Below are 27,305 nucleotides of genomic sequence, written 5' to 3' on the forward strand. Positions count from 1 at the left end.
CGTGTACAATACCAAAGGTATGACTCTTCCGAATGAACATTACAAAGCTAACCAGAATACCTCCAACAACATTCTCGAATATCGATATTAATTGTTGTAGTGTGCAACAACTTTTACACTGACTAGTAGGTATGTTTGGAATATATATTATATATTATATATTATATATTATATATTATATATTATATATTACGTATTATACATTATATATTATGTATTATATATTTGGAATACATGTTGGCCACAAAAACTAGCTCCCAAAATGAGGCCTTGTTTGTCTCGCCATACGTTAAAGGGAAACATGGTGTGTCTGAATCCATGTCAACTAGGATTTGCTTTCAGCAATATCCAGAGCCTCAGGGTGCTAACTTACATGTACCGATTATTGGGGCCGATTTGCGCTGCTTTGACAAAAGAACGTGAGTGAGCGGAAGAAAATTGGCTCGTTTTATAAAAATGTGTGACAATGCTACAGAAATTTTTAGTCAGGCCGAATTTCACCCATGCTACACCAACAGAAAAGGAAATCGGCCGACAAAGTGTAAAATACAAATAAAATTGGCCCATGCTATTGAATCAACTAATCCGGACCAACAGATCGGTACGTATAAAATAAGCCTTTAATCCTTTCAATGCCAAGTACGTCTATACTAACCCACAAAACAAGAATCCCCAAATTCTGCAAAATGCCGAACTAGTAAGCAACACCACATGGAGTACGGCTAAAGTTTCGAAAGTTATGTCCATTTAACAAATGTAAACTTTAAGTGTCATATTACGATACCCATGGAACAACACTTTTTAATCCTAAAAGTTTTTTTTAATTCTTATCAAGCATGATAAAAAGAGATGTATATATGAAGAAAACAGAAAAAAATTTACATGACGGGAGAGGTAATAGGGGAGAAACTTAAATCCCGTTGTATGAGTAGCCTCCATTCATTATATTATGGTATTATTTAAAAAGGTCAAGGTCTAGGTTAAAATGAACTTTAAAAATATCCACAGTATGCGCCAGAATCTAAAAGCGACGCTTTACAAACAAGATATTTTTCTTTGTAAGGCTTGAAAACACCCACTGGGCCGACATTCCAGTAGCTTAACGTAATTGGATTAAAAAAATTATCCTCATTTGTAGTTATTCAGACAATTTTTTTTAAAAGAAATGGATAATAGAATCAAAGCTTGTTAGCTGGACATCTTCATTTAATGGAACCTCAAAGAAGTAATTTGTGACTGCAACGATGGAAATGAATTTTCCAAAATCAAGATATTCAAGTCCTTGCGGACAATATATTACATACATTTATCTACAATATTATATACATGTATCTACTGATCGTGCAATACATATAATGAATCATGACACATGCCCTTTCAACTTGAAACATTTCATTCCACTCGGAGCGCTCAAATCAGTCTAAACCGCAAGGAACAGAAATTTAGATGACAAATATGAAGAATTGCTCCGGTAGTTTATAATTGAATATAGCCTCATTTTAGGCTTTCATTCATAGACTCACAATATTTAGAGCCATACTGGACAGCATAATCAAAAAGCACATACCCCAGGAGACTACTTCTTATAAGCTTTCCCGCGTTCACCATTAGGAGACTTAAGCAATGCCAACGGCGACGGAAACGAACACGTCACTTGAAAATATAACTTCATTTTATTTGTGCTACTTCGTTGTTCATTCCCGTCGCAGTCGTTGTTACTTAAATACATATTTTAGTGTTTCATCCACAAAATCACGAAAATGACTTTGACTGGCTCTGAGTGGAAAATTTTTCCTTTGTTTTGTTTTTGTTTTTGATTTTTTAAAAGGAACCATTCATGTAGAACTGTAAAATTGGTTTGGTATAAATCGTTTTGAGACGCGATTTACGTGTTAGGTATTACTGATTCAGAGCACAAATGAATCCGTGACATAAATATTAATCTTTTAATACTTTTAAATATACTTATATTGTTGAAAGCCATGAAAATCAGTCTTGTGCTCTGAAATGCAATATAAACTTGTACTAAATATAATTTTATAACTAATTTATAGAGGCAAAAAATGTATTACATACGAAACGTACTTAACACATTTAACTTATTCATACAAAACTGCCTTTATAAGTGTAACGCCAACGATGTAAATATATAAACTATATAAACTAGTCTATCTTGATGCTTGAAACTTTTCAATAAAAGTTTCTTTGAAGTGAGTCGTCACTTTTTGTTTGATTATTTAGTTTTCTGTTATGTCTTCAAGGATGTTTTTAAGGGGCACTGGCTATAGATAGATAGATAGATAGATAGATAGATAGATAGATAGATAGACAGACAGACAGACAGACAGACAGACAGACAGACAGATAGATAGATAGATAGATAGATAGATAGATAGACAGACAGACAGACAGACAGACAGACAGACAGACAGACAGATAGATAGATAGATAGATAGATAGATAGATAGATAGATAGATAGATAGATAGATAGATAGATAGATAGATAGATAGATAGATAGATAGATAGAGAGATACCTTTATTTAAAGAGGATTACGGTTATAACTATACATCCATGATTAAAAAAATGCCTTTTTTGTACATTCCAATTTTACAGACGGCAGCCTGAGGTGGTCACTTTGCCTTGTCCTTCGACTTAAAATATCAGTATTATATTTAAAATAATCGGAACCCCGTCTACAACGTGAAATCGCTCTTCGAGAAAACCTACGAAAATATGAAATGAGTTCTTCGAGGAAGGATAAACTATAATCAGTTTTCAGCGATTTCTCTAAAACTCACAGGATAACTTGAAAAAAATTGGCCAATTGTTTTTGAAATAGCAATTCATTTCCATCCCAGCCATCTGCAGACATAAATGATACTAGTTTCTCTGCACTAGCAAGATTATTTTTAACAAAATCGCACCATTATTTCACTCAGAAACGTTTCCATCGATACAAGTGCTTTTTGGCTATTCAAAGTGACACTGTCCCTTTAAGGCGGCATGTTGCTAGCTCCGAAGGCTTCTTGTTAGTTGTTTTAATTATGGAGGCCTAAAACAAATATTTTCATGCACTATTTCCTTACAGGCAGCTAGCTAGAACATGATGTTCTCAAAGCAGCAATAACTTTAATTATCCTTTGTGTTTCTCCTCTTGGTATGCCAGTTGTCTTAGTGAGAAGTACAGTTGCAATTCTTGTTGGAAACCATGCAAACATCGGTCATTTCCTTTTAAGTTTTTAAATGTTTTGGCCTGACCGATCTTTCAACCAGCACGAAAGAGAGAAAGAGCGATGAGTAGTTGGGGGAAAGCGAAGAAACACAAGCTTTAGTCTTAGAACTCTTAGAACTCAAATTAAATCATTAAATCAGCACTTGCCACTAGCAATATATATATATATATCGATTTACTGAAGATTTAAATTCGCTTTTCTATCTTTTCGTTTTATCTCCTCAAAGCGGTAAAGAAATAACAGATTTAAGTGGAATTTACTAAATATTCAAAAACAACAACAACAAACAATACCAAGTATTCCATCCACAAACTCAAAAAGTAAGAGATCATAGAATGTAAAACTATATATATTATTTCTATTCGCGAGTTGAAAGGAGGAAGTTTCAGTGAACAGCTGATATCCATTGGTGTGTAGGTGGCGTCAGACAAAATTTGAATAGACGGCATCAGAATTCCTCCAGGCAATTTTTGCTTTCAGACTGAGTATCAATCATTGTCTAAGGAGAAATAGTAAAGTAACTTTATAGCAAAATAAGTAATTAATAAAGTGACATTTACGTAGTCGGAAACTCACTCAAAACGTCAGTTAGGAAGTCAATATAAACTCACTTAAGGTCTTTTATTAACTCTTTCAATACGTCTACTGCCATGCTCAACAGCCTTAACGTGAAGAGTGTTTCCTTCCAGTTTAGTGGTATGCTTTTCCGGATCCGATGGTACCATACACGTGTACATTTTTTTCAGTGTGATACTGTAATTGAAGACAAGTAACTGTGTTTGCACGAACCATTGTATCATCCTGTAGTAAGGATCTAATCACAATAAATTGACGAACCAATGTTGTAAAAAAGGAAGGCCGGTTTTCCGGCAGGAACCTACATTATAAATCCAAAATTTCGAAACGCACAGCACAGAAAATAACTGTAAAGCCAAAAGAATTCACCATAATAACATAAGCTTAAGCAATACAGCTAAAGTTACAACGTTGAAAACGAAAAGAAAAAGGTTACAATTTGAAAATATGACATATTGTTTCTAATCATGCAACCGAAAAATCAGCCCTGCTTTTCTGTATCATATTGATGTTGAAGTTGCCTCCAGAGCGGAAGGAAAGACACGAGTATACTTATGATAATGGTGAAAGCAAATGATATTTACACAAGCACATCAGAATGGTTGATTTGAAAATAGCACTTACCTTTTTGATGGGCTTCGCGATTGATGATACCGACATTTCACAGTTTGTCATATTTATTCAAATTAGTGTTCTTTTTTCTTTCTTTTTCCTTGTTTTTTAAACAGCACCAGCTAGTACAATAGTATTTTTTTCACAGTTTATGGCTTGCAGGAAAAGCCGAAGGGGTCTTGGAATCCCAAATAAAATTGGCGCTAACTTAACTACGCATTTTTCAGAAATAATCATTAACAGTTTTTTTCTTGACAAATGCCATATATTATTATATATATTAAAGCTGTTTAGAATTACCGCTTTTTAGTTATTTCTTAGTGCTTGGCTACCCCCAGTTTTCTACTCAGTTTGGACTCCAATAGCCCTTGTTAAGATCTACTTTTCCCGTATAGCCATAAACCTTGCAAAAGTACCTTTGTATTAGGAACCACCGCCCATAAGGCTTGGTAATAGTAGCAGTTGGCATCGTCTCAAGGCAGACAATGGAACCACCAAATCTTGTCCTTCATAAAACTTTTGGCTTTCATCCTTTTTCCTTTCATGGCATACTAATCTTTCGTGATAGTTCCTAAGACTAGTGCACATAGAGGATCAAATAGTTAACCCTGAAGTTAAGCGCTAAAGAGAACCCATGAATTTCCCTGCTGGGCGTTAGCCCAAGTAAAGAAATGGGAGATCTACGAAGCAAAGAAAAAAATCTCCAACCTCGGCGGGAATCGAACCCACGACCGAAAAAAGCCTATTTTACAGTTGTGTGCCTAGTGACCTGGCATCTAAATGAACGCTGTAGTTGTCTTTGTTTTGATAAAACCTTCACTGCTTTTTATACGAAAACGATGTTGTTCTGTCGCTAAATAGTCAGCATTTACATATGAAAAGCAATGAAGTTTGTATCCTGAAACAAAGTGAACTCCAGCCTCGTTTCCACCCAAAGACCAGGTCACGAAGAAGAGGCAACGAAAAAGAGAAAAGATGCATTACTTCTGAGTAGAGGATATTTCTCTTGGTTTGAATTAATCCTTCGCTAACCAATTAGCGTCGGGATATTTCCCTTATTGCAACGTGAATATTACAAAAAACTAAACAAAAAGAACAAGTGATGATCCAAAAACATATATTCAGCTTTGGCATTTATTCCTTGTACACTGAAATAAATCTTATAACTGCCACTTTTGTGTTTAAGGCAAATCTTTTACAATTCTTCTTTACAAGAATCAGCACCCAAGGCGACATTGAAAAGTTGCCTTGCAACCCTATTCACAAATTTTTCATACTGTTTGAGGATCGGTGAGTCGCAGTTCTGCTCTGTTGCGGTCTTGCTGTAGCAGTTGAACCATTCGACCGCATCGTCACAAATGCGTCTGTTTTTCATCAGCAAACCCAGAAATCGTTTGTTGCATATCTCGTGAACTTTGGCGGCGCAAGGATTGGGAGCGTCTCTGTTCTCTACAAAAATAAATGAATAAAATATTAAAATAAACTCCCGCAGCAAACTAACTGAAAGACATCTTCGATAAGCCATTGAATATATATTTCAAGATAATTTTAAAAATCCAATAAAGGGAACAAAAATAAAGCCCAAAGTACAAAGTGCCAACAACAACAACAACAACAACAACAACAACAAAACTAAAAGCCTTTCAACGCGTTATGCAACAAAATTGGCAAACACGATAATAAGTTCAAATAGCGCCAAAGACGGTTCGGGGTTAAAGGCACAAGAATTATTTGTGTGATCAAGCACCACTCATACCCCCTCCAGAGGAGCAGAAGAAGGTAACTGTGTACGTATTCGGTCTCTTCATTGCACATTAAGGGTGTTGCACGGGGCATTATTTCAAGAAACTTGATTCGCACTTAGTCAGACTGCGGAGGTACTGGGGCGGAATGACGCGTGAGCCTGTAGTCGCCATAACAGAGATATTGGCAGACAAGTTTCACGATGGGACGTTAAACTGTTCACTTAAAAGCAAATAAGAATTCCACTTTATTTTCTGCAACTATTACAGCAGATTTGCGTTGAATACTGACCCAATACTAGTTACATTATACAATGTATGGCCTGGCTGGAAATTACGGATTGAAATAGGAGACAGGAGGCAGCCCACATCCTCTGACCGATAAACGTTTGGCGCCTGCAACGAAGGCTGTTCAATGTATAGTACACCTTTTGTTCGATTTAGGTCGCCTTTACTATAAGTTAATTCACACTTTATGTCATAGGAAGGTGCACTTTACTATTTTATAACTCATCAAACATTTCCCTTGTCTGCTATTGCGTCACGTAATGCAATATGCCCAATCTAAAATTGGGAAATATATAAACACAGGAATTCATGTTCATAGCCTCCTGATAAACAATAACCTTCATTTGGCGCGAAAATGTGGACGGGCATTTGTCTCTTTTTCTTGTTTACAGGCATTAGCTGTCCCAAAAAGTAAAAAGTGCTCCGAAAGCGAAGCTCAAGAAACTTCACGTCCCAGGAAAAAAAAATCCATGGATATTCTTAATGCCAAAGTTTAAGGTACTGTGGTTGTTAACCTTAGTGGTCATAGTGCTGTAAATACTGTCTTACCGACGTCGTCGAACAGTTCCTCTCTCTTGGCCACCTCTGCGAGAAATAAATGATTTAAGTTGATAACTAGTTTTATTTCTTTAGTGCGATTGTTATTTTTAATTGTAAAGAACAATTTCGTTGATAGCTATTCGCGTTTGCTTTTGTATCACCTTAACAACAGAGGCGGTGTGGCCTTGTGGTTAGGGCTCTTGGATTGTTTTCACAGTAGCCCCGTTTTTTAATCCAAAAAAAGCTTTGTAAATAGCCAACTAGTTTGTCTCCCACCAGTTGGGATTCTTAACAAAAGTTATGTTCAATTTGTATATTTATTTGACTGATTTATAGAGACTGTCCCCGATTAGCGCTGCAGTGCTAAATACTTCGACACTTAAATAGTTATTTTACTTTTGATTCAGTTAGTTTGCGTCACTTCCTGAACCAATTAGAAGAACAACCAAATCCGATAGCATTTTACAGCTACTTGCATTTACTTTGCTTTCTGGCGGGTTCATTGCAATGTTTGCGTTTGTTATCATTGACCAGAGAAAAGATAAGTAAAAGAAGGATAAAAAAGCAACCTTGTCCCCAGGCGTTCTCCTCCTCTCTAAGGCTAGGGCAAAATACGCTTAAGGGTATGGGGAAGTGTTTTACACGTCGTCCGCATGTGCCGCAATCTGTAGGGAACTGTTGAGCAAAGCCGATGGCACAAAACACCAACAAAAATAATTGTTGAAACTATTCTGAAATTCTCATTATTTGAACGATTTCGCGATTGTTCCAACTCGCACAACTTGTACTTGAACTCTTAACTAAATTCGTAGGAACTGCGTTCGAGTTAAGTGAGCAAGGGATTGAACAATTCACCACTCACCAGAGTGTGTACTCAAGTTCGCCTCTGGTAAAACTTTGAATTTTGCTATTTTACGTTGTCTTGCAGAGGAAGTCAAAGAAATGTGCCAAAATATACGGTATAACGCACGTTCAGAGCGATTGCTTTTGGTCCTGAAACCTAGGCCTTTTGCTTTGTGACATTCTCGTTGCCTTCGGCGCGGTCGCTCCTTGATGTACCTGATTCAGTGATTTCACGAATACACGGCAAAACTTAAGTGAATAGGTAGAGTCAAAGCAATAAAGTTATAGTCCAATTAAAGAGAAGAGCCGAGTTGATCATCTTTTACCTGTATCGCCCAAGGCTTCTCTAAGTTTTTTCAAGTTCACTCGCGGGCAGATGTTCAGTTGGAATTCTAACTTTGCTTCTCTCAGAATCCAGAGACGATAAAGGTTTATTGCTTCCCCTTTGCACCTTTTACTTTCTGCAAAGCAGGACACAACCACCTGTGGTGAAAAGGTACACAAAGGTTAGGGTTGACAAAAACTGGCGACAAAGAGTATAACAGAGCGCATTTAAGTTCTACGCAATAGTTGTAATTTGCATGGCGACACGGTCCTACCTTTAGGAGAGAGAGGGAGGGAGAGAGAGGGGGTGGGGGTAGGGAGTAGAAATGGTTACTCCGCGACTGTATTTTCAGACTGTCAGTCACACTTTAATTTCAAGAAAGTCTGCAAAATCAATGGAAAGAATGCACATCTTTAACTTGTTTTTTCACCTGCACTCGTGAGCAGTGGTCCTCGTAAGATGGTTTTTGTCTGAGATATCTTCGGTAAAGACCAAAGCACTTCCGAACCAATCCTTTTTCACAGCTCGCCGCTGCGTCAGCTGATACCGACAAAGAAGAGGTAACAGCCAGTATCCAAAAACACGTTGAAAACGACAAATTCATGATAACTCTGCACCTGTGTGAGCAACAGAAAGTGGACATGTAAATGTGGGATCGTAAACGGGTATTAATTTAGAACGCTTATTGTTCTCTTGTGTCCAGAAATGCACCTACCTAGCACTGAATGACAGAATTAATTGTGTTTTAGTAAGAAGTAAGGTTAGGGAACACCTGCGATGTCTATCATACAGTTCATGTATCCAATTAACATGCGTTTCTGGACATATCTCTCGTTGTTTATTCAATGTTTCGCGTCAGTGTGCAGCAAAGACTTTTTGTGTAAAAAATTACCTTTTATTGAGGTTCGAGTTGACAATTCTTCAAGAATGCTTGATTGAAAAAGGTCTCAAGTAAGAAAACCTTTGTAATTCCACAATAAGCCACCCCGGGCAACATCAAGAGAGGATCGGTTCGCATATTCTAGTGGGCGTTCAAAGTAGACTTTACTCAACTAGAAGACGTGAAGTTCACAATGATGTATGTACTTGCTTGTTTCATATGTAAGTCAATTAAAATTATTTAAAATAGACCTAGCGTTACCTTATAACGAAACTATAATGTGTTACTGTGGAGTATTTTTATACGGGTGGTATTTATTGTTATTTGCTAACAAGAACATACGTAACTTCCAATTCTTTTTTTTAATATTCCATCTAGGAGGTCGCCTTTACAAAAGATAAATCTATTCATTTGCAAGCAACCCAAAGATCAATTCAAACGTACAGTGTTGATGAAATGTTTAGAAGCGCGATTGGTAAAAGTACAGGTGCAAATGTTAAGTCTTTAATAACGACGGTGCCTCCTTTTGACATTGCGCATATGTTCTGCGCATCTCGGGATAGTCCCGCTGAAATGCTCCTTCTGACACAGCGCTTTTAAAGTTTTTAATAGCATTTTCAAGCTTTTTAAAGCTATTTTTGTTAAGCTTTTTTTAAAATACCTGTGACGTCAGTAAGTTCACGGGTATAAGTTAGCAAAAATTGTCCAATATTTACTACGAAATGGACAGGTTTATAACATAAACTTTCCTTTGTTACAAGTAACACACTCTCTGGTTTGCACGTAGGATATCAGCTCCAGGGGGGGCTGGCAGCTGCCTTTGATCTTGCCGCTTTTCGGAAAGTGATGATCGCCCCAGTAAAGAAATCTGTCAATCAATCGAAAACCGTAACGAGCATGCGCGAAATGCGAAGGATTCATGCTATTTTGTCTGTGGCGACTCGACGGAGGAAAACGCATTCGCATTAAGTCATTGTTACTTTACTGTTAGCATGTTATTTTGCGGTAGTACGAAGTTTGAACACTGCGATTAATCAAGACCGCTGGAATGAGGTGCCAGCTTTGTTTTAGGTTAGTAGAGTCGTCAGCAATGAAATTGCGAGCGACATGTTTTCAGCGAGTGTATGTGGTGAAGAATATGATTTGTAGTGTAGCGAACGATTATGGTTTTCGTCGTCTCAGGAAGATATTGTACGTCGACAAAATAGTAGAGTTCAATTTCGATTGTTGTTCAGTTCTGAAGAAACTAGAAGCCACGCAGTGTTTCACGACTGTCATCGCGAAAGCCCAGAATGTAAGCTTATTTCTCAAGATCGGCTTGGAACTTTAATGTAAGCGTATTAAAAGTATTTGCGCCACATTTTATGCGTATCAACTGTTGAAAGCGTCGTTACGAATGAAACAGCATGTTTATTTTACGGAATTCTCCCTCTGTTTAAATGTTGCGTGACGACAGTTATTCCTGTAAGTTTAATTTTAATGCACAAATTGTTTAAATGCATACACAAGGAAAACGGCTTGAGTCCTTAAGAAATGTTTGGATAAGAAAATTTTGCAACTGGAAAGGATAGCTGATAAAGATCTCAGAAGAAGATTGCTCAACATTATTGTGAATAGAGCTACCAGGTTTGTATGAGTGGTTGCAAGGGTGTTTGTCTCTTGTCTGTATGGGGAGATTAACTTACGTGAAAAGACATTCAGGTCCTTATTCTCTCGTGCAAAAAATTGGGAAGTTGAGTTCAGTAGCACCGGGTGAACAATGTACTGGTACAATGAGATCTTGCAGAAACCACATGCATGTGCAGAAACCTTGGAAGGTACATGTAAATATTATTGTATTACCTGTCGCCCTTTACAATACAGATGTCCATGAACACCTGTATCGGTATGGTGGTTTTCCCCCATTGGTGGATGCCAAAATGGGGCTACTGGGAATACACCCTAACAACCAACTGCAAGGGAGATACAGTACCAAATAGATTCCGGGATGGTAAATCAACCATGGTTTCTCTATGTATTGAACCGCCATTTCAAAGAAGACAATCTAAAAGTAAATTATCACCCCTTGATAACTGAAGTGTTTCTAGCAACTCGAGGATTAACCCTGCTGACCACATTACTCTTCAGTATAATTATGTCATCAAAACATGACAATATACATCAGAACTGTAACATATTGCAATACTGTTTAATTGGTACATATTGTGTAACATAGTCAAGTGTAATTAGCATATTGTAAATTATGCAATTACTGCACGTTTTCACACACTTGCACAGTGTAATGACTGGCTGGAGTATTGCTGCGCCCTGCCTCTTTTATGTTCCAGTTCTCACCCCAGAGGTATGACAGACAAAATCTAAATTAATGAAAGATAACTTCATCTCTTTAAAATGATGAGATTTATTACCAAGCATACATAATGAATTCAAAAGTCAATATTTGTGGCTCACTCGGCAAAGTTGAAGAGCAAAATGCTGCTAACATCACCTCTCAACTGCTCACCATTTAGAAGAGATTAGAGAAGAAAAATCTGTTGTTGAGAGTATGGGCATGACAGTAACATTTTAACTTAAGCAAAACAGAGAATTAGATCATCAGAGCATCCACAGTTTGTTGACTCCCAGTGGGTAGTTGCTGTAAAAGGAGAGATTCTACAGTGTACTTAAATGAAAAAATCTATAGGGAAGGTAACGATAAAGTGAAATGGAAGAAGTCTCACTGGTCTAGCCCTGTGAACTATGTGGGTCGTTGGTTACAGTATTTTCGTTTTTCGCTGCAGAATTTGCATCCGTGATCCCTCTTGATGACCAAACTTCAGGTAAAAGAGAGACCGAAACTTTCCTGTGATGTTTGGACGTCGAATAGCCAAATTATTTGCGAATCCGCACAGACGCGCCTTCACATAAAATCGCCGCCATGTTTGTTTATCAAAAAATCGGTACTTAGTCTCGCTCGGTCAAATTTCTTAACTGGGGCGATCATCAATACTCGGTTCCAGGCCTCGCTGCTAGCCCCCCCTGATCAGCTCTTTTATAATACATAAAATATTTTTCGCTTGTCCCCGATTGGTAAAAATGCCACACTTGACAGAATAGCCGCTTTCCACTTTTAATAGCTAAATATTCGGTCAGAAATTTCGGAAATTTTCCAATGAAGTAAGAAAGATTTTTTTTCCATCTGGCAAAGAACCTCGTTTTAAGTTCCAAGCGTGCAATCTCATTGGTAGATCTTATGATATGTGATTACGCAAGAAGACAACAAAATAGAGATGGAAATTTTGAGTAAATGGAACGGGAATTTCTTTTCCAACCGGTTGGAACGCAAAAGAGGAGTACCTCTGAAGGTATAGACCCTTTGCATAAATGGCGCCCAAATTTGAATAACAATACTTTATACATCCTAAGCCTCATATTCATGTGAAAAATCCTTTGTCTGGAAACATAAACACGAGGCTTAGGATGTATCAAGTATTGTTATTTAAATTTGGGTGCCATTTATGCAAAGGGTCTATTCCATTTGTTCCGGAAAATTTCCATTTGATCGGCATGTACCATTAAAGGACGGTGCCTACTAATACCAAACTAATTTTGCGCGGTTTATGATTATGCGAGAAAAGCAGATCTCAGCAAGGGCTATTGCAATCCTAAAAAAATTGGGGGAACAACAACACGAGAGATTGTAAGTCAGTTGGTAGAGCGTTGCACTAGCACGATTTATTTTCTATTTACGTATTTATTTTTTCAGGCTTTCTTTTCGCATTTGTTTAATTGTTTGTTCTATTTAATCAGTTTTGTTTTGAGATACAAAAAAGATGTGAATTGTTTTAATATGTATCTAACCAGTAGATAGCTACAATCTTGGACGTAATCAACGCTGAATTTGCGCGCAAACCAAAACGCGCCAATTTTCCCATCATAGAAGCTTGGGGGATTTGGTGGTCTTAATTTTTCATTTCAGTTGTCCAAGATTGTATTCCAACCAGTCTGGCACGTGAAATCCTCGACAATGCTGAATCTGAATAGCAGGCACTTTCCAACGAGTTTTAGTGCTCAATAAGAGAGCGCAAAACATATTATCTACTGGTTTAGTTTATGCTTAACTAAAAATATATACCCCTAACAACGAAAACAGCGTGGGAGTCGTACAGACCTGTCAATTCACTTCTACATTGAATTTAAATTGTCAAACTTCTAACGGTGCATGAATAAGCTATTCAGTGACAAATGCTCACGGTTACTTTTTAAGAACCTTAGGAGTGTTCGTTTTGGCTTTGAAAATTACTAAGCTGAAATACCAGCTAGGTGCTCCATTATCACGTATCGAGTCTGCAATAAATGTCTCGGACGATTGTTCGAGTCGGTAAATAAAGTAGAGCTTATCGCTGTGTTAATACCTAATATTTTGCGGTATCCCTCGACAACTCTAGAAACAATTTTTTTTAAATAAGCAGAACCTGTGGATTTGAATATTTTACGTGGATGCCAAATTAAAGGACACTCGAAGTTTTAAGGTGAAACTTTAGCTGGTTAGGTAAGACGTTCATTCTGATCCGATACTGTTTACTTAGTTTAAATCTAGTGAATACGTTTTTATATCGACGGGATTCTTTTTCTATAGCGAAAGACATGAAGCTGAAGGCGAAACAAACAGTCATACCGGGCTTACATGGTAATGCATTTAAAATAGCAATTGTAATCGGATTCAGCTACCGTGATGAACTCGCACCAGCAATGACTCATGTTAACAAATAAAGAATCACAAGAAGGGACCGCAATCAACACGCACTGGTTTGAAAGTGGTACCACTAAATCACGTTAACACCCTTTACAGTAGTCGTTTTAGCAGGGGAAATCCTGCAAGTGGGTGGTGGAGTAAGAAAAGGCGCTACCTCTCTATAAGACCCCCTTCGATGGTTTTGGTTTTGCTGTCTGTACGAAATGCAAAATTTAGAAACAAAATAAAGTGATCTATATGATTCTCGTGTTGTACCTGTGTTCGCAAGATAGGGTTTGGAAATTCCTGCTTTGTGCACTGAAATCTCGCAGACTCTTCTAAAATTTTGTGACTTGAGGTGATTGGACTTTTAGGGTATATATGAAGCCCACTAATACGTAAATTATTTTTCAGTCGTTATTTTAATATATTTTTTTTCTGTTTATATAAGCATTATAATTTTCTGACAAAGCCAAATAAAGCTGGGTGGCAGTAGCTCAGTTGTTCCGTTAATAAAATTTTAATTTGCTAAGATTTTTAAAAACATAACACTGTCTATGGTTACTTTTTCTAACATGTAAGTCTTGATTTGAAATACGTCGGGAGAAAAATTGAGAAGTAGGTTTTTGTGATGCAAAGCACACGATTTTAAAGCTTTATTAACCTGTGTAGGCCGCCTTTGATACATTTCTGACACAATCAATACTTGAATGTCAAAAATGTCTTTATTGCTCTGTTTTGAAGAAATTACATATTATCATAGCTTTGATTTATCGCTTAGTAAAATATGAATTAGACATTTGTTTAAATTTTGGACTTTAAAAAAATTCTGAAATACAAAAACAAAAAAGTTTAAAATTTGCCTGGTAATTGTAAGTTCATTAGTCAGTACACAGCCTTACAATTGCCCTTATGATCGCGGATCGCAGATCGCAGATCGCAATAAGGTCTGCGATCGTCTGCGGTCATCAGGAAACCAGCCTTTAGATAGAACATGGTTCTATCTTCTGCGATCGTCTGTGATCGCGATCGCAGGATCGCAGACGATCGCAGAAGTAGTTTCCATATGATCGCAGACGATCGCAGACCTTATTGCGATCTGCAAACATATAGAAAAAAAAAGGCTTAACTCAACGTGAAACGACATATAGAATGCTCAAAGGGTACAATGCCGAGAAACTTAAGTTTGAAAGTTGATTGAAATGGGTTGGTTACACTAATGTGTTTATGAATTTTAAAATTTCCTTTATCTTGACCGCTTTTTTAATTATCATGGATAAGGGTTAGTTTCTAAAGAAATTGTGGTGCTGCGTCGGTGGGGAGAAGAAACGAATGTTTGGTTTATCAACAGAGTTAATAACTAAAGCCGTGAATTGGCCACCGTAAAGATATTCGAGTGCTCACGTTTCGAGCGAACTTTATTCGGACCTTAGGCCTGGGGCAAACGTGGAATCTTAGTCGAACTTAATTCGTCGAACCTATTAATTTTGAAATAGGCGCATGAATGGTGCGACGTTTGCCGCAATTAAGTTCGACTCAAATTAATTGGTTCGACTCCAGCATAAGTTCGACTTGCCAAGTCGGATAATGCGACAGTGGTTCGGCGTTACAGCAAACGCCGTTCTAAACACGCGCTGAACTCAATTCATAAATCATGCAAATTACAAAATAATTGATTCAAATGTGATGGACTGCGCAAAAGTCACAAAAATACCGACTCCCCCATCTGCCAAACGCTATTTCCCCCCCTGACGAGCATGCGCTGTACAAAGACAATTTCGCGACCAGAAATGGCGAGTTATCGAAAGTCATTGCTGACATCGCACAGCGTGATGGAAATGTGTTTTTCGTGTTTCATGAACACTAAATATAAATGATTGAAATGCGAATTGCCTATTTGCAATAAATGCTCAGTGTTTGGGTGTTTTTTTTTTTCTATTTTTCGCAATTAATTGCCAAAGAAAAGCCCGATGAGCACTGTATTTCGGCATTTCGCTAGCAAGTCCTAGCAATAACTAGCCGCACATCGAGTGAATAGGGACCTTACGAGTGCAAGACGGTGACGCCAACGCAAACGTCATTTGAAAGTATAACTTTATTTCATTTGTGCTACTTCGCGATTATTTTAACTCATTCAACTTGTATACACAAACGACAAACTAGCCAGGAACCAAATTGGTAAGAGAACCTTGAATTTGGTCATTTCACGTTGTTGTTTTGCAGAGGACGACAAAGAAATGTACCAAAATTTAAAACGCACGTGCAGAGCGATTGTTTTTGCTCATTAAGCTTTTTGTGTTGTTGTCGTCGCCGTTGCGCCGTGGTGTTTTCGTAAGGTCCCTAATAGCACGGGGACACGTGCTTATTCCCGTGTTTCACGAAGTGCAACTTGAGAATTAGGGTCTACGCAGGTTCGACGTTTGCTACCACACTGGAATTAAGTCGACTCTTTGTCGAACTTATTTTTAATAAATTCGACGCGACTTAGATTCGACGTTTGCCCTAGGCCTTAGTCGAACTTAATTCGTCGAACCTATTAATTTTGAAATAGGCGCATGAATGGTGCGACGTTTGCCGCAATTAAGTTCGACTCAAATTAATTGGTTCGACTCCAGCATAAATTCGACTTGCCAAGTCGGATAGTGCGACAGTGGTTCCGCGTTTCAGCAAACGGCGTTCTAAACACGCGCTGAACTCAATTCATAAATCATGCAAATTACCAAATAATTGATTCAAATGTGATGGACTGCGCAAACGTCACAAAAAATACCGACTTCCCCATCTGCCGAACGCTATTTCCTCCCTCCCCCCCCCCCCCCCCCCCTGACGAGCATGCGATGTACAAAGACAATTTCGCGACTGGGAATGGCGAGCTATCGAAAGTCATTGCTGACATGATGGAAACGAGTTTTTCATGTTTCATGAACACTAAATATAAATGCTTGAGATGCGAATTGCCTATTTGCATTAAATGCTCAGTGTTTGAAGAAAACGAGGACGTTGATTCTTCACTTTTTCGCAATTAATTACCAAAGAAAGGGCCGACGAGTACTGTATTTCGGCATTTCGCTGGCAAGTCCTAGCACTGACTACACGCGCATCTAGTGACTAGCACGGGGACACGTGCTTATTCCCGTGTTTTAATGAAGTGCACCCAGTGAATTAAGATCGATGCAGGTTCGACGTCTGCTACCGCGCTGGAATTAAGTCTATTCTTTGTCGAACCTATTTTTAATAAATTCGAGGCGACTTAGATTCGACGTTTGCTCCAGGCCTTAGAGTGAATCTTTTCAAATCAAAATTTCGTAAAGAAGGCATGCCTCGTTTTCGCTCATACTTCATAACATTTTCAATCTGTGAGCAAATTTAATTTTTTTAATTTTTGGTTGGTTTCTAAGCGACAGCTGTTACCATAACAACAGTAACGCAAATCCTTTCATTTACATAACGTCAATTATCTTGAAATCTAGTCACAAAAATTCCAGGATTTGAAGTGCTATACCTGGACAACTTGTCGGGAAATTTAGGAAAACATCTGTGCGAGAATTTTCAACTAAATAAAGAATCAATTTTTACGGGCTGATTTTAATTGTTCCCGGATGGGATGACCATGAATGTCCTACAAAAGCTCTATCGCGCTTGGCCCCAATTCCAAGCAGCTGTTGATTGACGACCATGAAAAAATGTTCTTCCGCCAACACAGGTATTTTGTGAACAAGCACAGGCTCGGCCCAGTCTTCGACCAGCCCGCCAGACTAATAATAACAAGAAGCTGTTCCCAGCTTATACTCGGGCCATATTTGACTGTGTGGTGCGGGGGGGGGGCGGGGGTACTCCCTTATATGGGCTATATAGGTATGTGCGGCGCCAAAGGGTATGGTTTTTCAGCCGCTCTGGTCATAAATAGGGTATCGATTTTAGCCATTTTGCCGCCATTTTGGTAATAAATAGGGTATCGATTTTTTGCACTCTAGTCTTGTATTCATTCGTTTTTTGTTTTTTCAGAAGAAACTACTTCTTCATTATGATGTTTACGGCAACGGCAACGGGTTGTGACGCGCTCCGGTCACGTGCTGGGCTCCAGGGGAGTTTTGAACTGAAGTTGACCAGACACTATCAGGCCATAAATAGGGTATCAAATTTTTGGTCAGGTCATAAATAGGGTAGGGAAAATCGCAGATTTTGGTCATAAATAGGGTAAGGGTTTTGGGAAGCGGGTCGCACACCCAATTTTTTTGGAAGTACCCCCCCCCCCCCCCGGGGGTAAAGCCTACAATCTTTTAACAGTGATAACCTCCAGCATCGCTAATTCCCCGATAGGGTATGGTTTTCAGGGTGTTTTGTCTTGAACGGGGTATCTATTTCATCACTTTCTGTCTTAAACAGGGTATCCCTACATGACCTAATGGCTTAAACAGATTGTGATTGCCAATGCATTAAAATACAGTAAGAAACTAGTGTATTCTTATTTATCATTCATGGTGTGATTTTGGGTTAAATGTCTTAGAAAGGGCCTGAAAATTTTGAATTGTGTCTTAAGCGGGATAGGGAAATCGGAGAATTGTGTCTTAAACAGGGTCAGGGTTTGAACGCCCGGGCTGCACCTCCCTACCCAAGCATCTGTTGAGTACCCCCCTTCCCCCCGGGGATCTAGAGTAACGTTACGCATAACGCGTACGTTTATATCCTTGTACGTTTTTCAATGTTTCGCTGTTTTTATTTTTAAATGAAATTCAGGTAAAAGCATTTGTTATTCACCTTTCATTTGAAGACAGAAACCGTTTCTACATTGATTGTTTTTCTATAGTAAACGTGAGACATCTTTATCTATCTCGGCCCGCGAGGTCATAGACTGATTTAGTTGCCAAATTTTCGGTTAAACAAAACTAGCCTTGAGGCACTTAGGTTACCTTTAAAAACACTCCGGTTAGCCTAAATAGCACTTAAGTTAGCTTAAATAGCTCCCCGGTTAGCGGTTTAACAAAAAACGAGACTGAGAACAATAACTCGTGGCCCGAAGTCTTATCTCTCGGCCCATCGCGACCCCAAAAAGAAAAAAGAATTTGATAATCCTACCGAAACCTTAACTCGGTCCGCCTTACGGCCCGAGTAAAAACTCTGACTGCTTGCCCGTCAGCTGGCCATCTCCCAAAAACAGTAAGATGACTGACAACTTGTAGTTGCTCGAGAATAAAAATATTTAGCTCATGTGAACTTGTACGTGCGCGTCCTCAGATCCAGCTGTGCAAATTACGGCCTCAGGTTATCATAAATAGCTTACATTTCTCCCACTTCAAGGTTGTTTGATAATAGGATTTACGGTCTGTTTATCGCTAACAGTACAAGAGAGTGTAGAAGCAGTAAGATACTGGTTTGAGGACCATAAATTATTCTAAATGGAAATTATGCACCTTAACCTTTTCAGCCATTCCTTCCAAACCTCAACTTGAAGTGACAAAAATCTTGTTTTGAAAGTGAAATCCGGACGTTGAATTTACGGTGAATTCTTTTAAAAGTTCTAGTTAGATTAAACGTCATTTTCTTGATAACCTTCTGACGCCAAAAAAGCGGGCTGTATGGATGTAGATAAAGTCGAAGGGTTTTGTTCTTAATTAAGTGTTTTTTACTTACGTAGACTTAATTTAACTCCAGACAAATATCCCTTACATTCCTCATCTACAGTTGCGTATTCAACTACCTACCGGTACTCACTAAGAATGGAATCATTGAGGGAGAATAAGTGTCTCAGTAAACACCTTTGGCAAATAAATAATTATAGAATGGTGAAGTCTGTACTCGCAAGGCCACTTTGAAGATGCTTGTGCCTTAAGCTGAGCTAAGTGATTTAAGGTGACTTTAGTCACTTCGGTCAACTTAAGGAAACCTCAGGTCCCACAGTAAGCCTCAAGATGTTTAGTAGCTTAAAAGAAGATCGACGCAGTTCTACTTTTAGCTGTTAGTCTTAGCTACTTACAACAATCTTAACGCTGGTGGCATGAAAAGCCCAACTCCCAAAGACTTTCTCAGTCACCTACGAAATTATTTACTTAATGTAATATTTACTTATTAAGCTTAGATTATGAAACAAGGCGCGTAACAGCTTAAAAGAAGGCACAGACAATGATCTGAATCTCATTTCTAACTTCTCCTACTTCTAAAGATGTGAAGTTTAAGGTGGCCGAATACAGTTTTCTAGTGTACAGGTGTTAGTAGACGTTATTTGGAAACTATGTACTTCCGAACGCCCAAAATTGGCATGGTGTAAGACTAACTAAGAAGGAATGTATTTTGGTACGTCTTGTTGAGCTAAGTACCGTTTCCATGGCAACGCAGCTAACTATTGAACGTCCATAAATAGTAGGTTTTCTTTATTTTTAGAAAATGCACTCATTAGATTTTTTTCCATTTTTTGTTTCAGAAAAACTCACAAAACACTGACACAGTTGCACTACTTTCATGTAATTTTAACAGAGAGATCTCCTGTAAATATTGATTTTGCATTTTAATTTTTTGTGAAGATACCCTCTGTTAGATTTACGTTTCTCTTTGTAGGCGAGTTAAGGTTTTAGGGAACTATTTTCATGCCAAATGTCACGAAATTCTAATGAGCGGTTCCTTAGAAAACAGTTCATTTCCACGAAAACAACCAGTCACAAATTTTTGGTCAAATGCGCATGCGTAGCTTTAATTGGGTTTCACGGCAAAGATGAAAAGCATGAAAAAAGTCTTCGTGAATGACTTTTTTTACTCGGAAAGAAAAGAAAAAGAGTTCAGAAACGAGAAACTTAGTTATTTAAGAACAATATTTACCTTCATTATCCATTTCATGTGAAATTGAGGGATCGCTTTATCGACCGCCGTATTGCCTACCACAACCCTAGCGCGCGCTTAATAGTGCCACTAACTGAAACCGGCGAAAACTGTGTTCAGACACCTTTATCTGGTCGAACTGCATTTGCCTTGAAAACTTGGGGCCAGTTTCCTAGCCAGCGGTTTTTGTGAAGGTCATTTTTGCTTTAAAAAGTTTGCTTGAAAGCCAAGCTTGTAGATTGCAATTCAGTTATATCCAGCTATCAGTTAAAAGTGCACTGACGAGATTTGGGTGAGATATTACACATTCAGGGGCGTAGCGACCTTATACGCTCGTACCCACGTGCGTACCTTCGAAAATCTAAAAAGAAATATTGGCGAAAAGCGTCTTTTATAATTAAAACGTCGCTTTGAAGTGGCATGATCCCATGGAGATCACAAAGGACCAGTTCAATGCCGAGTTCAAAAGATGGAAGCAGAAATGGAATGGCAACTGTGAGAATGAAAGCCTCAGACTTCGGTCAAGAACCTCGATTTCACAAGCCCCTAATTCTAGGCATGTATGTGGCCTTGCTCACTCCGGCTGCGTATCTGTGCTGAACGCGGTTTTACCGGCATGAAGAGATTAAAACCCCTCTTGGCAGCACTTTGGGTGCGGAGAGGTTGTCCTCCCTGGTAATTCAGTCCCCACATTCATATAACCATAAGGATGTCGACATTGACAATGTGGTTTTAGAATTTGCCCGTCTGAAGGGGAGACGTCTTGCCCGTTGCTTGTGAACACTGGGAAAAACACTCGGTTAATTATCTATAAACCTACTGGTAATTGCCCCAAAAGTTGACATTTAAAAACATAAGGTACTAAATACCAAACATTTCATATTTTGATTTATGAAACTGTCCCCAGGAAATCGTGAGAAATGACATTTCCGAGCCCCTAAAAATAAAAATTTTCTGGGGGTGCATGCCCCCAAATCCCCCTAGCGGCTCGCGCCTTCGGCGCTCGCATAAATTTCTCCTTCCTGCGTACTCCACGAAAAATGCACGCTACGCCCCTGACATTTAAAGATTGTTAACGGTGCAAGGAGTATTGCGATAAAATAATCTAAGGCGCGAGGGAAGTGTTATCATTATTAGCCTTCCTTTTCCGTTGATAAAATTTTTATTACATACAGACAGCCCCTGAATATCAGCAAGCACCCGCTCCGATTGGTTGCTTAAGAATAAACACCTCTTTTCACAGAAGTGGCTCTTCTGGTAAGCGAATAATCATATCTCATAATCCAACGGTTGTCAGTAGATAATATAGCATGTATTCCATTCCATGTAGTTGTACTTGAGTGTAAACAACGTTCCTGACTCTGCGCTGCGAGTGTCACCGACTTCGTCTGGTGGGAATACTGAGCGACCTCATTTATCTTAGGAATCACAAAAACCCCAATTTTTTCTGGAAATATATGGGACATGGTGTCTAATTAGAAAATTGTTTAGCTTCAACTATATGAGCTTAAAAATGTAATCGTTAATACTATACTTCTGGAACTAACTAGATTTTGTTGCGATGAAAAATTATCCCAAGCACGTTGACTGGAGTGTGTCAGCTGTATGCTGTCACTGAGTAAATGCGAGTAAGATAGTGAAAACTGAAAAAAGGTGAAATAAAGAAGCTAACACCTTCCTAGTATTCACGTTATATTCAGTCCGATGGCCTTCGTTGTTCATTGACTTTATTTAATATCTCACGACTTAGGATAACCAGAATGCCTGGTCAACACTAGACGTGTCTTCTCTGTCATCCAGCGACTAAGTATTATTCAGACGGCATTTAGACGAGGAAAGTTCGTTAAAACTATTGTTTGTGCAAGTCTCAATGTCTCAGTTCTGACCTTGATTCATCTTTGGCATCAATAAGACAAGAACTGAAGGCCACAAATATGTTATTTATCTCGGAATATCTAGTGTTTGCCTTAATTAATCCGCAGAACGTGATTTCGTAGGAGTCACATTAATCGCCTTTCGTGATTCTACCTGTTTCTCGGCAATAACGATTCAGTCTCGTTTTTAACAATTCAAGTTCCAGATTTCAGCCTGGCCAAAATTTGAAAGTTTAACAATCAAAGTTTAAAACGTTTTGAGTTCTGGCACATGATTTATTCTATGCGTGCAATAGAACAGGAATGTTTAATATAATCCGATCATAAATGATTTCATTGATTAATGCCGATTGTCTTTCCTCTGTGCTATTGGTGTTTTCTCAACGTTGTAGGATTTGATATAAGCTTATTAGCTCTTAAAACACAATGAATTACTTCGTAGTCATGCGACGTCTGTTTATACGTTTTTCAACTTTAAATTTTAACCCTCAGCGTTAAGAATGAATCTGGCACTCAATTTAGAAGGGGAATAGATACTGATTCATCACATCGCCACTTAACAATTACTTTCCAAGATAGTTCTGTCTAACCATCATCAACAAAGCATCTGCAGTTTTCTGTTCCAAAGAGTATCTGCAGTTTTTGGCAGTAAAATTTTGGGCGAAGATACTATATGTAGTCGTTTTAGGCAGTACAAAATGTCAATTTTTTAGCCAGAATGCAGATCAGATAGGGAGTGTTTTCTTGACACTCGGCAGGTTTCGCAATAAGAGTCAAATAACCACTTGAGGAGTTTATAATAAAAACAAAACATGTTCGTCATACAAAAAGAATTGGTCATACGTGGTTACTGTCAAAGTATTTGTCTGTAAGCAGCCAGCATAAGACGCTCTTCATATGTCATATACCTCCTCACAGGCTTTTTCAAAGGAAACAGGATGTTTTTTCATCCTTAGTTTTAACGCCAGCTGGAGACAATGCCTCCCGGAGATGAACAAGTTCACATCTGTGACAGTTTGTAACTGTTTTTGATGTAGTACATTACACCGCCATTGCACAATCATCAGCGGAATGCAAATGACTCATAAAAGCTTCAGCTTACACTAACAGATTCAGTTGACCTCTCAATTGGAAAAACCCATTAGTCGTACAGTTTGGCAAATACAAAACACTCTTTCTTTATACGATAAACAGTGGTGTGTTTATTCATTTTGTTACATCCATGTGAATATGTGTTCAAAGGGTCTTGATACTGCAGTAAAAACTGGGGCTTTAACGGGGACTTTAGAACTTTCAGTACACTTCAACTGTCTGAGTTAGTTGCGTTGGGGCACAGGGCCTAAATGGACAAATGATTGCTTGGGAAATAGAAGCGGATTTGACAATTCGTGATAAATGTGATACGAATCACTCCAGAGTGACAAATCTTTCCGGATCAGTCAACACATTCTCATAGTTAGCCACATTACGTTTTATTGGGTTGCCGTCTTATCATCTGTCAGGTTAATTTATCACGCGAACTCACGGAATGATGAACGCTTGGATGATTTCCCAAACCTATAAAAACATCACTTAATTTCTTGGAAGGAGAGCCTCATCGCGGAGAGATACCCACCAGCAATGGTTACCTCTTAACTCGACACATATGCAGTTTGTCGACAATATCGAATAATTGAACAAGGTCACTTATAGCATATCAATCAACTAAACAGCCAGACAGCGCCCGAAGTACACAAGCTATTGTAGACATAGCACTGCACTGAAGGACTGATGCAACCAACCTATTACGTGATCCCTTTGGGCTGCATGTTTGTTCTAATCGTTGTAACAAATAGCTGTGTGTGTCTGCTTGTTTACTCCTACACGAGCCTACGGACATACACCAATGGAATTGTCGTGTCTCTTGCTGTGTCAGATATCCTTACAGGTGCGCTTGTGCTTCCGTTGTACATCGCCGCACCAACGTTCGATGGGACAGGTTACTTTGTGTCTGCAATTATGCTCACAGGAGTCGCAAATGTATGCGCCGTCACTCTAGACAGATATCTGGCGATTAAAAAACCATTTGTTTATCACACTGTTATGGAGAGACACTTTTGGAAACTTATAGCATCCTCGTGGACTCTTCCGATAGCCATCTCAATCATCCCTCTTAGTTTCAACTCTGAGAATGTGTTTCTAGCGAACAGCATTTACCTCTTTTTGCTACAAGGCTTAGGTGTTATTGTACCGTACATTTTTGTCTTCGTTGCTTACTACCAGATCTTTCAACAAGCAAGGACCATTGTCAAGAGAATACGAAGAGAAAGCAGTCTCAGTTGGCGTGCCGTGGATAAGAGAACAGAGAGGAAACGCGATGTGGATTCAGAGGCAAAAGTTGCCAAAATGTTTTCAGTTATCGCAATTTCCTTCATCTTAAGTTGGATGCCAGTCATATACCTTACTAGCGTTGGAGCTGCTGTTGAAGACCAAGGATTATTGAAGCTACTCTCACCTGAGTGGCTGACAGTCCCATCACTGTTCACCATCGCACTAGGTTCCATGGTCAATCCTGTGATTTATTCATTTTTTAAGCCAGATTTCAGACGCATCTTGAAAAAGTTATTGCGAAAGTGCAAGCCGACACGAAAACAAGCATATCGCCCGTCCTTGAAGATACCGACAATTGTAGAGAGGCTAGAAAGGGGTGAAGATGACCAAGAAACTGACCTCTGAGCAGGCTTAATCTCTTGCTGGGATAATCAGACAAATGTGTTTTAAAAAACTCTTCAAAAATTGGTCACACTAACTGCCTTTAAAAGTTGTTTCCCGATGCCCCTAACGAGATAGGTAATAAAAGCCTTAAGCCAAATCTTATCGTGGAAAAAATTGTACAATTCTGCAGTTTTACAGAAACGCTTTCCGCTATTCAGTTACCATGACACTTTATAATGACTACCAGTAAGACAGTGCACAGATTTTAAACACTGAAAAAAGTGTGTCTAAAGAACATGGTCACAGAAATACACAATTCAGTTTTACACCACGACAGCGGTTGATATTATCGCCAGAATATGATAGTTGTAAATATTAAGGTCGACTGTCTAAAACTGACTAAAAAGATCAACAACTAATGTAAATAAAAAAACAATTCCATAGTGTTGAGAGCTAACCTTTTGCTGAATGTATTATAAATGCTTCATCGTATGATCTGTTCGTGATACTGAAAGTCCAATCGCATGTGATCCCCGCATGACAAATGGAAAACGTACAGGAAACGAATCCAGCCTTTACACATTTTTTAAACAAATGTTGCTCAGACACCAAACAACACCAGCAACAATTATAATATTACTTAGCTCTTAGTCTTGTGTTTGTATTGTTTTGTCTGCTAGGGCACTTATGATTTGAGGTATTCTGCCCCATATGGTTTTCAGTAATGGAAGAGGTGACTGATGGGATGTGTGGTAACGTTCCGACTATTAACCTTTTCTCTCACTAGTCATAAGTACTACTAGTATTAGTATTACTATTCAGATATTACTTACACAACATTGTAGCTTACATTTGTGTAGACACACTTGAGAATTTCCTCCAAAAATGTTTTGGTCAGAACTACTATAAGTCTACTTTAACAAGAACTTGCTCCTGTCGCACCGAGAAAATATTAAGTGATTTTCTTAAGGAAGAACAAAGTATGATTAATTGATTCTCAAAACACGTGGAAAAAGCCTGGCCACGTTTGTCAAGTTGTAATCCATTTCCATCCTAAAAATTCTAGGTTAAGCCATAGAGGTCATCTTTCTTATCTCCTGTGTGTCTCAGTTCTGTTTTTCATGATATGCTGGAAAGGAAATCAATAATACATGTATAAAAACAATTAGAAAATGCTTTCCTGCTTGGCTTATTGCCTCAGGGGTGTGGATCTAAACGACGTTTAAAGAATATCGAGCAAAAATTTATCTTTTGACAGTGTAACACGTTTTAAAAGTCTGTTCAATCGAGTCACAAGACACGCTGCAGCAGGATAGTTATGTCCAGACGACCGGTTTCATGTGGCTGATCACTTAAGTGTCGGGCTTAAGTTCAACCAAGCTCGTGACACAAACATAATCCTGTAAATCTACCTCCCCTATCAGACTCCTCTTCGATCATTCTAGATATCCGCAAAGTAGCCAGACGTCGGTCTCGCATTTTCGCTTCACGGTAAAAAAAGACAATATGACGCTAAAGCTGTCATTCACACCCCATTGTGCTATGCTTCAGTTAGTTCTATGGGATAGTTATGGAAAAGCTTCATTTAAGTTTATTGAAACCTCAAAATTAGAAATACGTCTCCCCCCCTCTCATAGTCCCCTAGTAAAATAAGTCCCCCCACCCCTCCCCACTTGTGGGCTGAAAATAAGTCACCAGGAGGAGTAATAGAGACCAAACTGATTGCAGGGCTAACACTACAGCAAAGGGGTTATTTATTTGGGCCAATATTTCAACTGGTAAAACTAGTCTTCCTCAGGGCCAGTGTAACTCTGGCTCTGAAGAAAGTTGTACTCGTTGAAATATTGGCCCAAATAAATAGCCCCTTTGCCGTAGTGTTAGCCCTGCAATCAGTTTGGTTTATTTACACGTAAAGTGACGTCTGGCACGTGTGTTTCTACTACAAGTGATCCGACAACGAAAAGTATTCAGAACAGTTTATTCTGCGTCGTGTGGTCCCCTGCATCCAAAAGTTTAGTAATAGAGACTCAGTTGTTCTCTCGCGTCATTCCTCTGATTTGCACTCTCTTCCAGCCCCTTATTGTAAGACTGCGAGTGTGTACGTGGGCTCATACTGAATTTTGCACTGAATAACAAAATAGTCAGCCAGATCAGTTGCATTGTAAAACTAG

At 38.6% G+C, this 27,305-nt stretch overlaps 2 protein-coding genes across 4 annotated transcripts; one reads left to right on the forward strand and one right to left on the reverse strand.

Moving 5' to 3' along the window:
• Positions 1-5,540: 5,540 nt before the first annotated feature.
• LOC146474910 (uncharacterized) lies at positions 5,541-26,432 on the reverse strand. 3 transcript variants are annotated; one of them, XM_085116674.1, is made up of 5 exons: positions 25,985-26,432; positions 8,593-8,779; positions 8,164-8,320; positions 7,004-7,039; positions 5,541-5,873 (listed from the first exon to the last, which is right to left on the reverse strand). In XM_085116674.1, coding segments are annotated over exons 1-5 (636 nt in total). In that variant the 5' UTR covers positions 25,987-26,432; the 3' UTR covers positions 5,541-5,619. The 3 variants fall into 3 exon arrangements, with proteins under 3 accessions (XP_084972800.1, XP_084972802.1, XP_084972801.1); XM_085116676.1 differs by lacking the exon at positions 25,985-26,432 and adding an exon at positions 14,033-14,159; XM_085116675.1 differs by lacking the exon at positions 25,985-26,432 and adding an exon at positions 14,033-14,159 and having other exon boundaries at positions 5,541-5,871; positions 6,996-7,039.
• Positions 22,294-25,784, forward strand: LOC146474911 (D(5)-like dopamine receptor). Its single transcript, XM_085116666.1, has one exon. It carries the CDS (start codon positions 24,211-24,213, stop codon positions 25,153-25,155), a length of 945 nt encoding a protein of 314 aa, XP_084972792.1. The 5' UTR covers positions 22,294-24,210; the 3' UTR covers positions 25,156-25,784.
• Positions 26,433-27,305: the final 873 nt, after the last annotated feature.

Source organism: Pavona decussata, unplaced genomic scaffold, assembly GCF_977016875.1.
Source record: "Pavona decussata unplaced genomic scaffold, jaPavDecu1.1 SCAFFOLD_87, whole genome shotgun sequence".
Classification (NCBI taxonomy): Eukaryota; Metazoa; Cnidaria; class Anthozoa; order Scleractinia; family Agariciidae; genus Pavona; species Pavona decussata.

Coding starts and splice junctions, on each gene's coding strand:
- LOC146474910 (XM_085116674.1), bottom strand. Junction 8,321..8,592: donor ACCACTGCTCACGAGTGCAG/GTGAAAAAACAA, acceptor TTTTCACCACAG/GTGGTTGTGTCCTGCTTTGC. Junction 7,040..8,163: donor AGAAGCCTTGGGCGATACAG/GTAAAAGATGAT, acceptor TATTTCTCGCAG/AGGTGGCCAAGAGAGAGGAA.
- LOC146474911 (XM_085116666.1), top strand. CDS start 24,211: ATGCAACCAACCTATTACGTGATCCCTTTGGGCTGCATGTTTGTTCTA.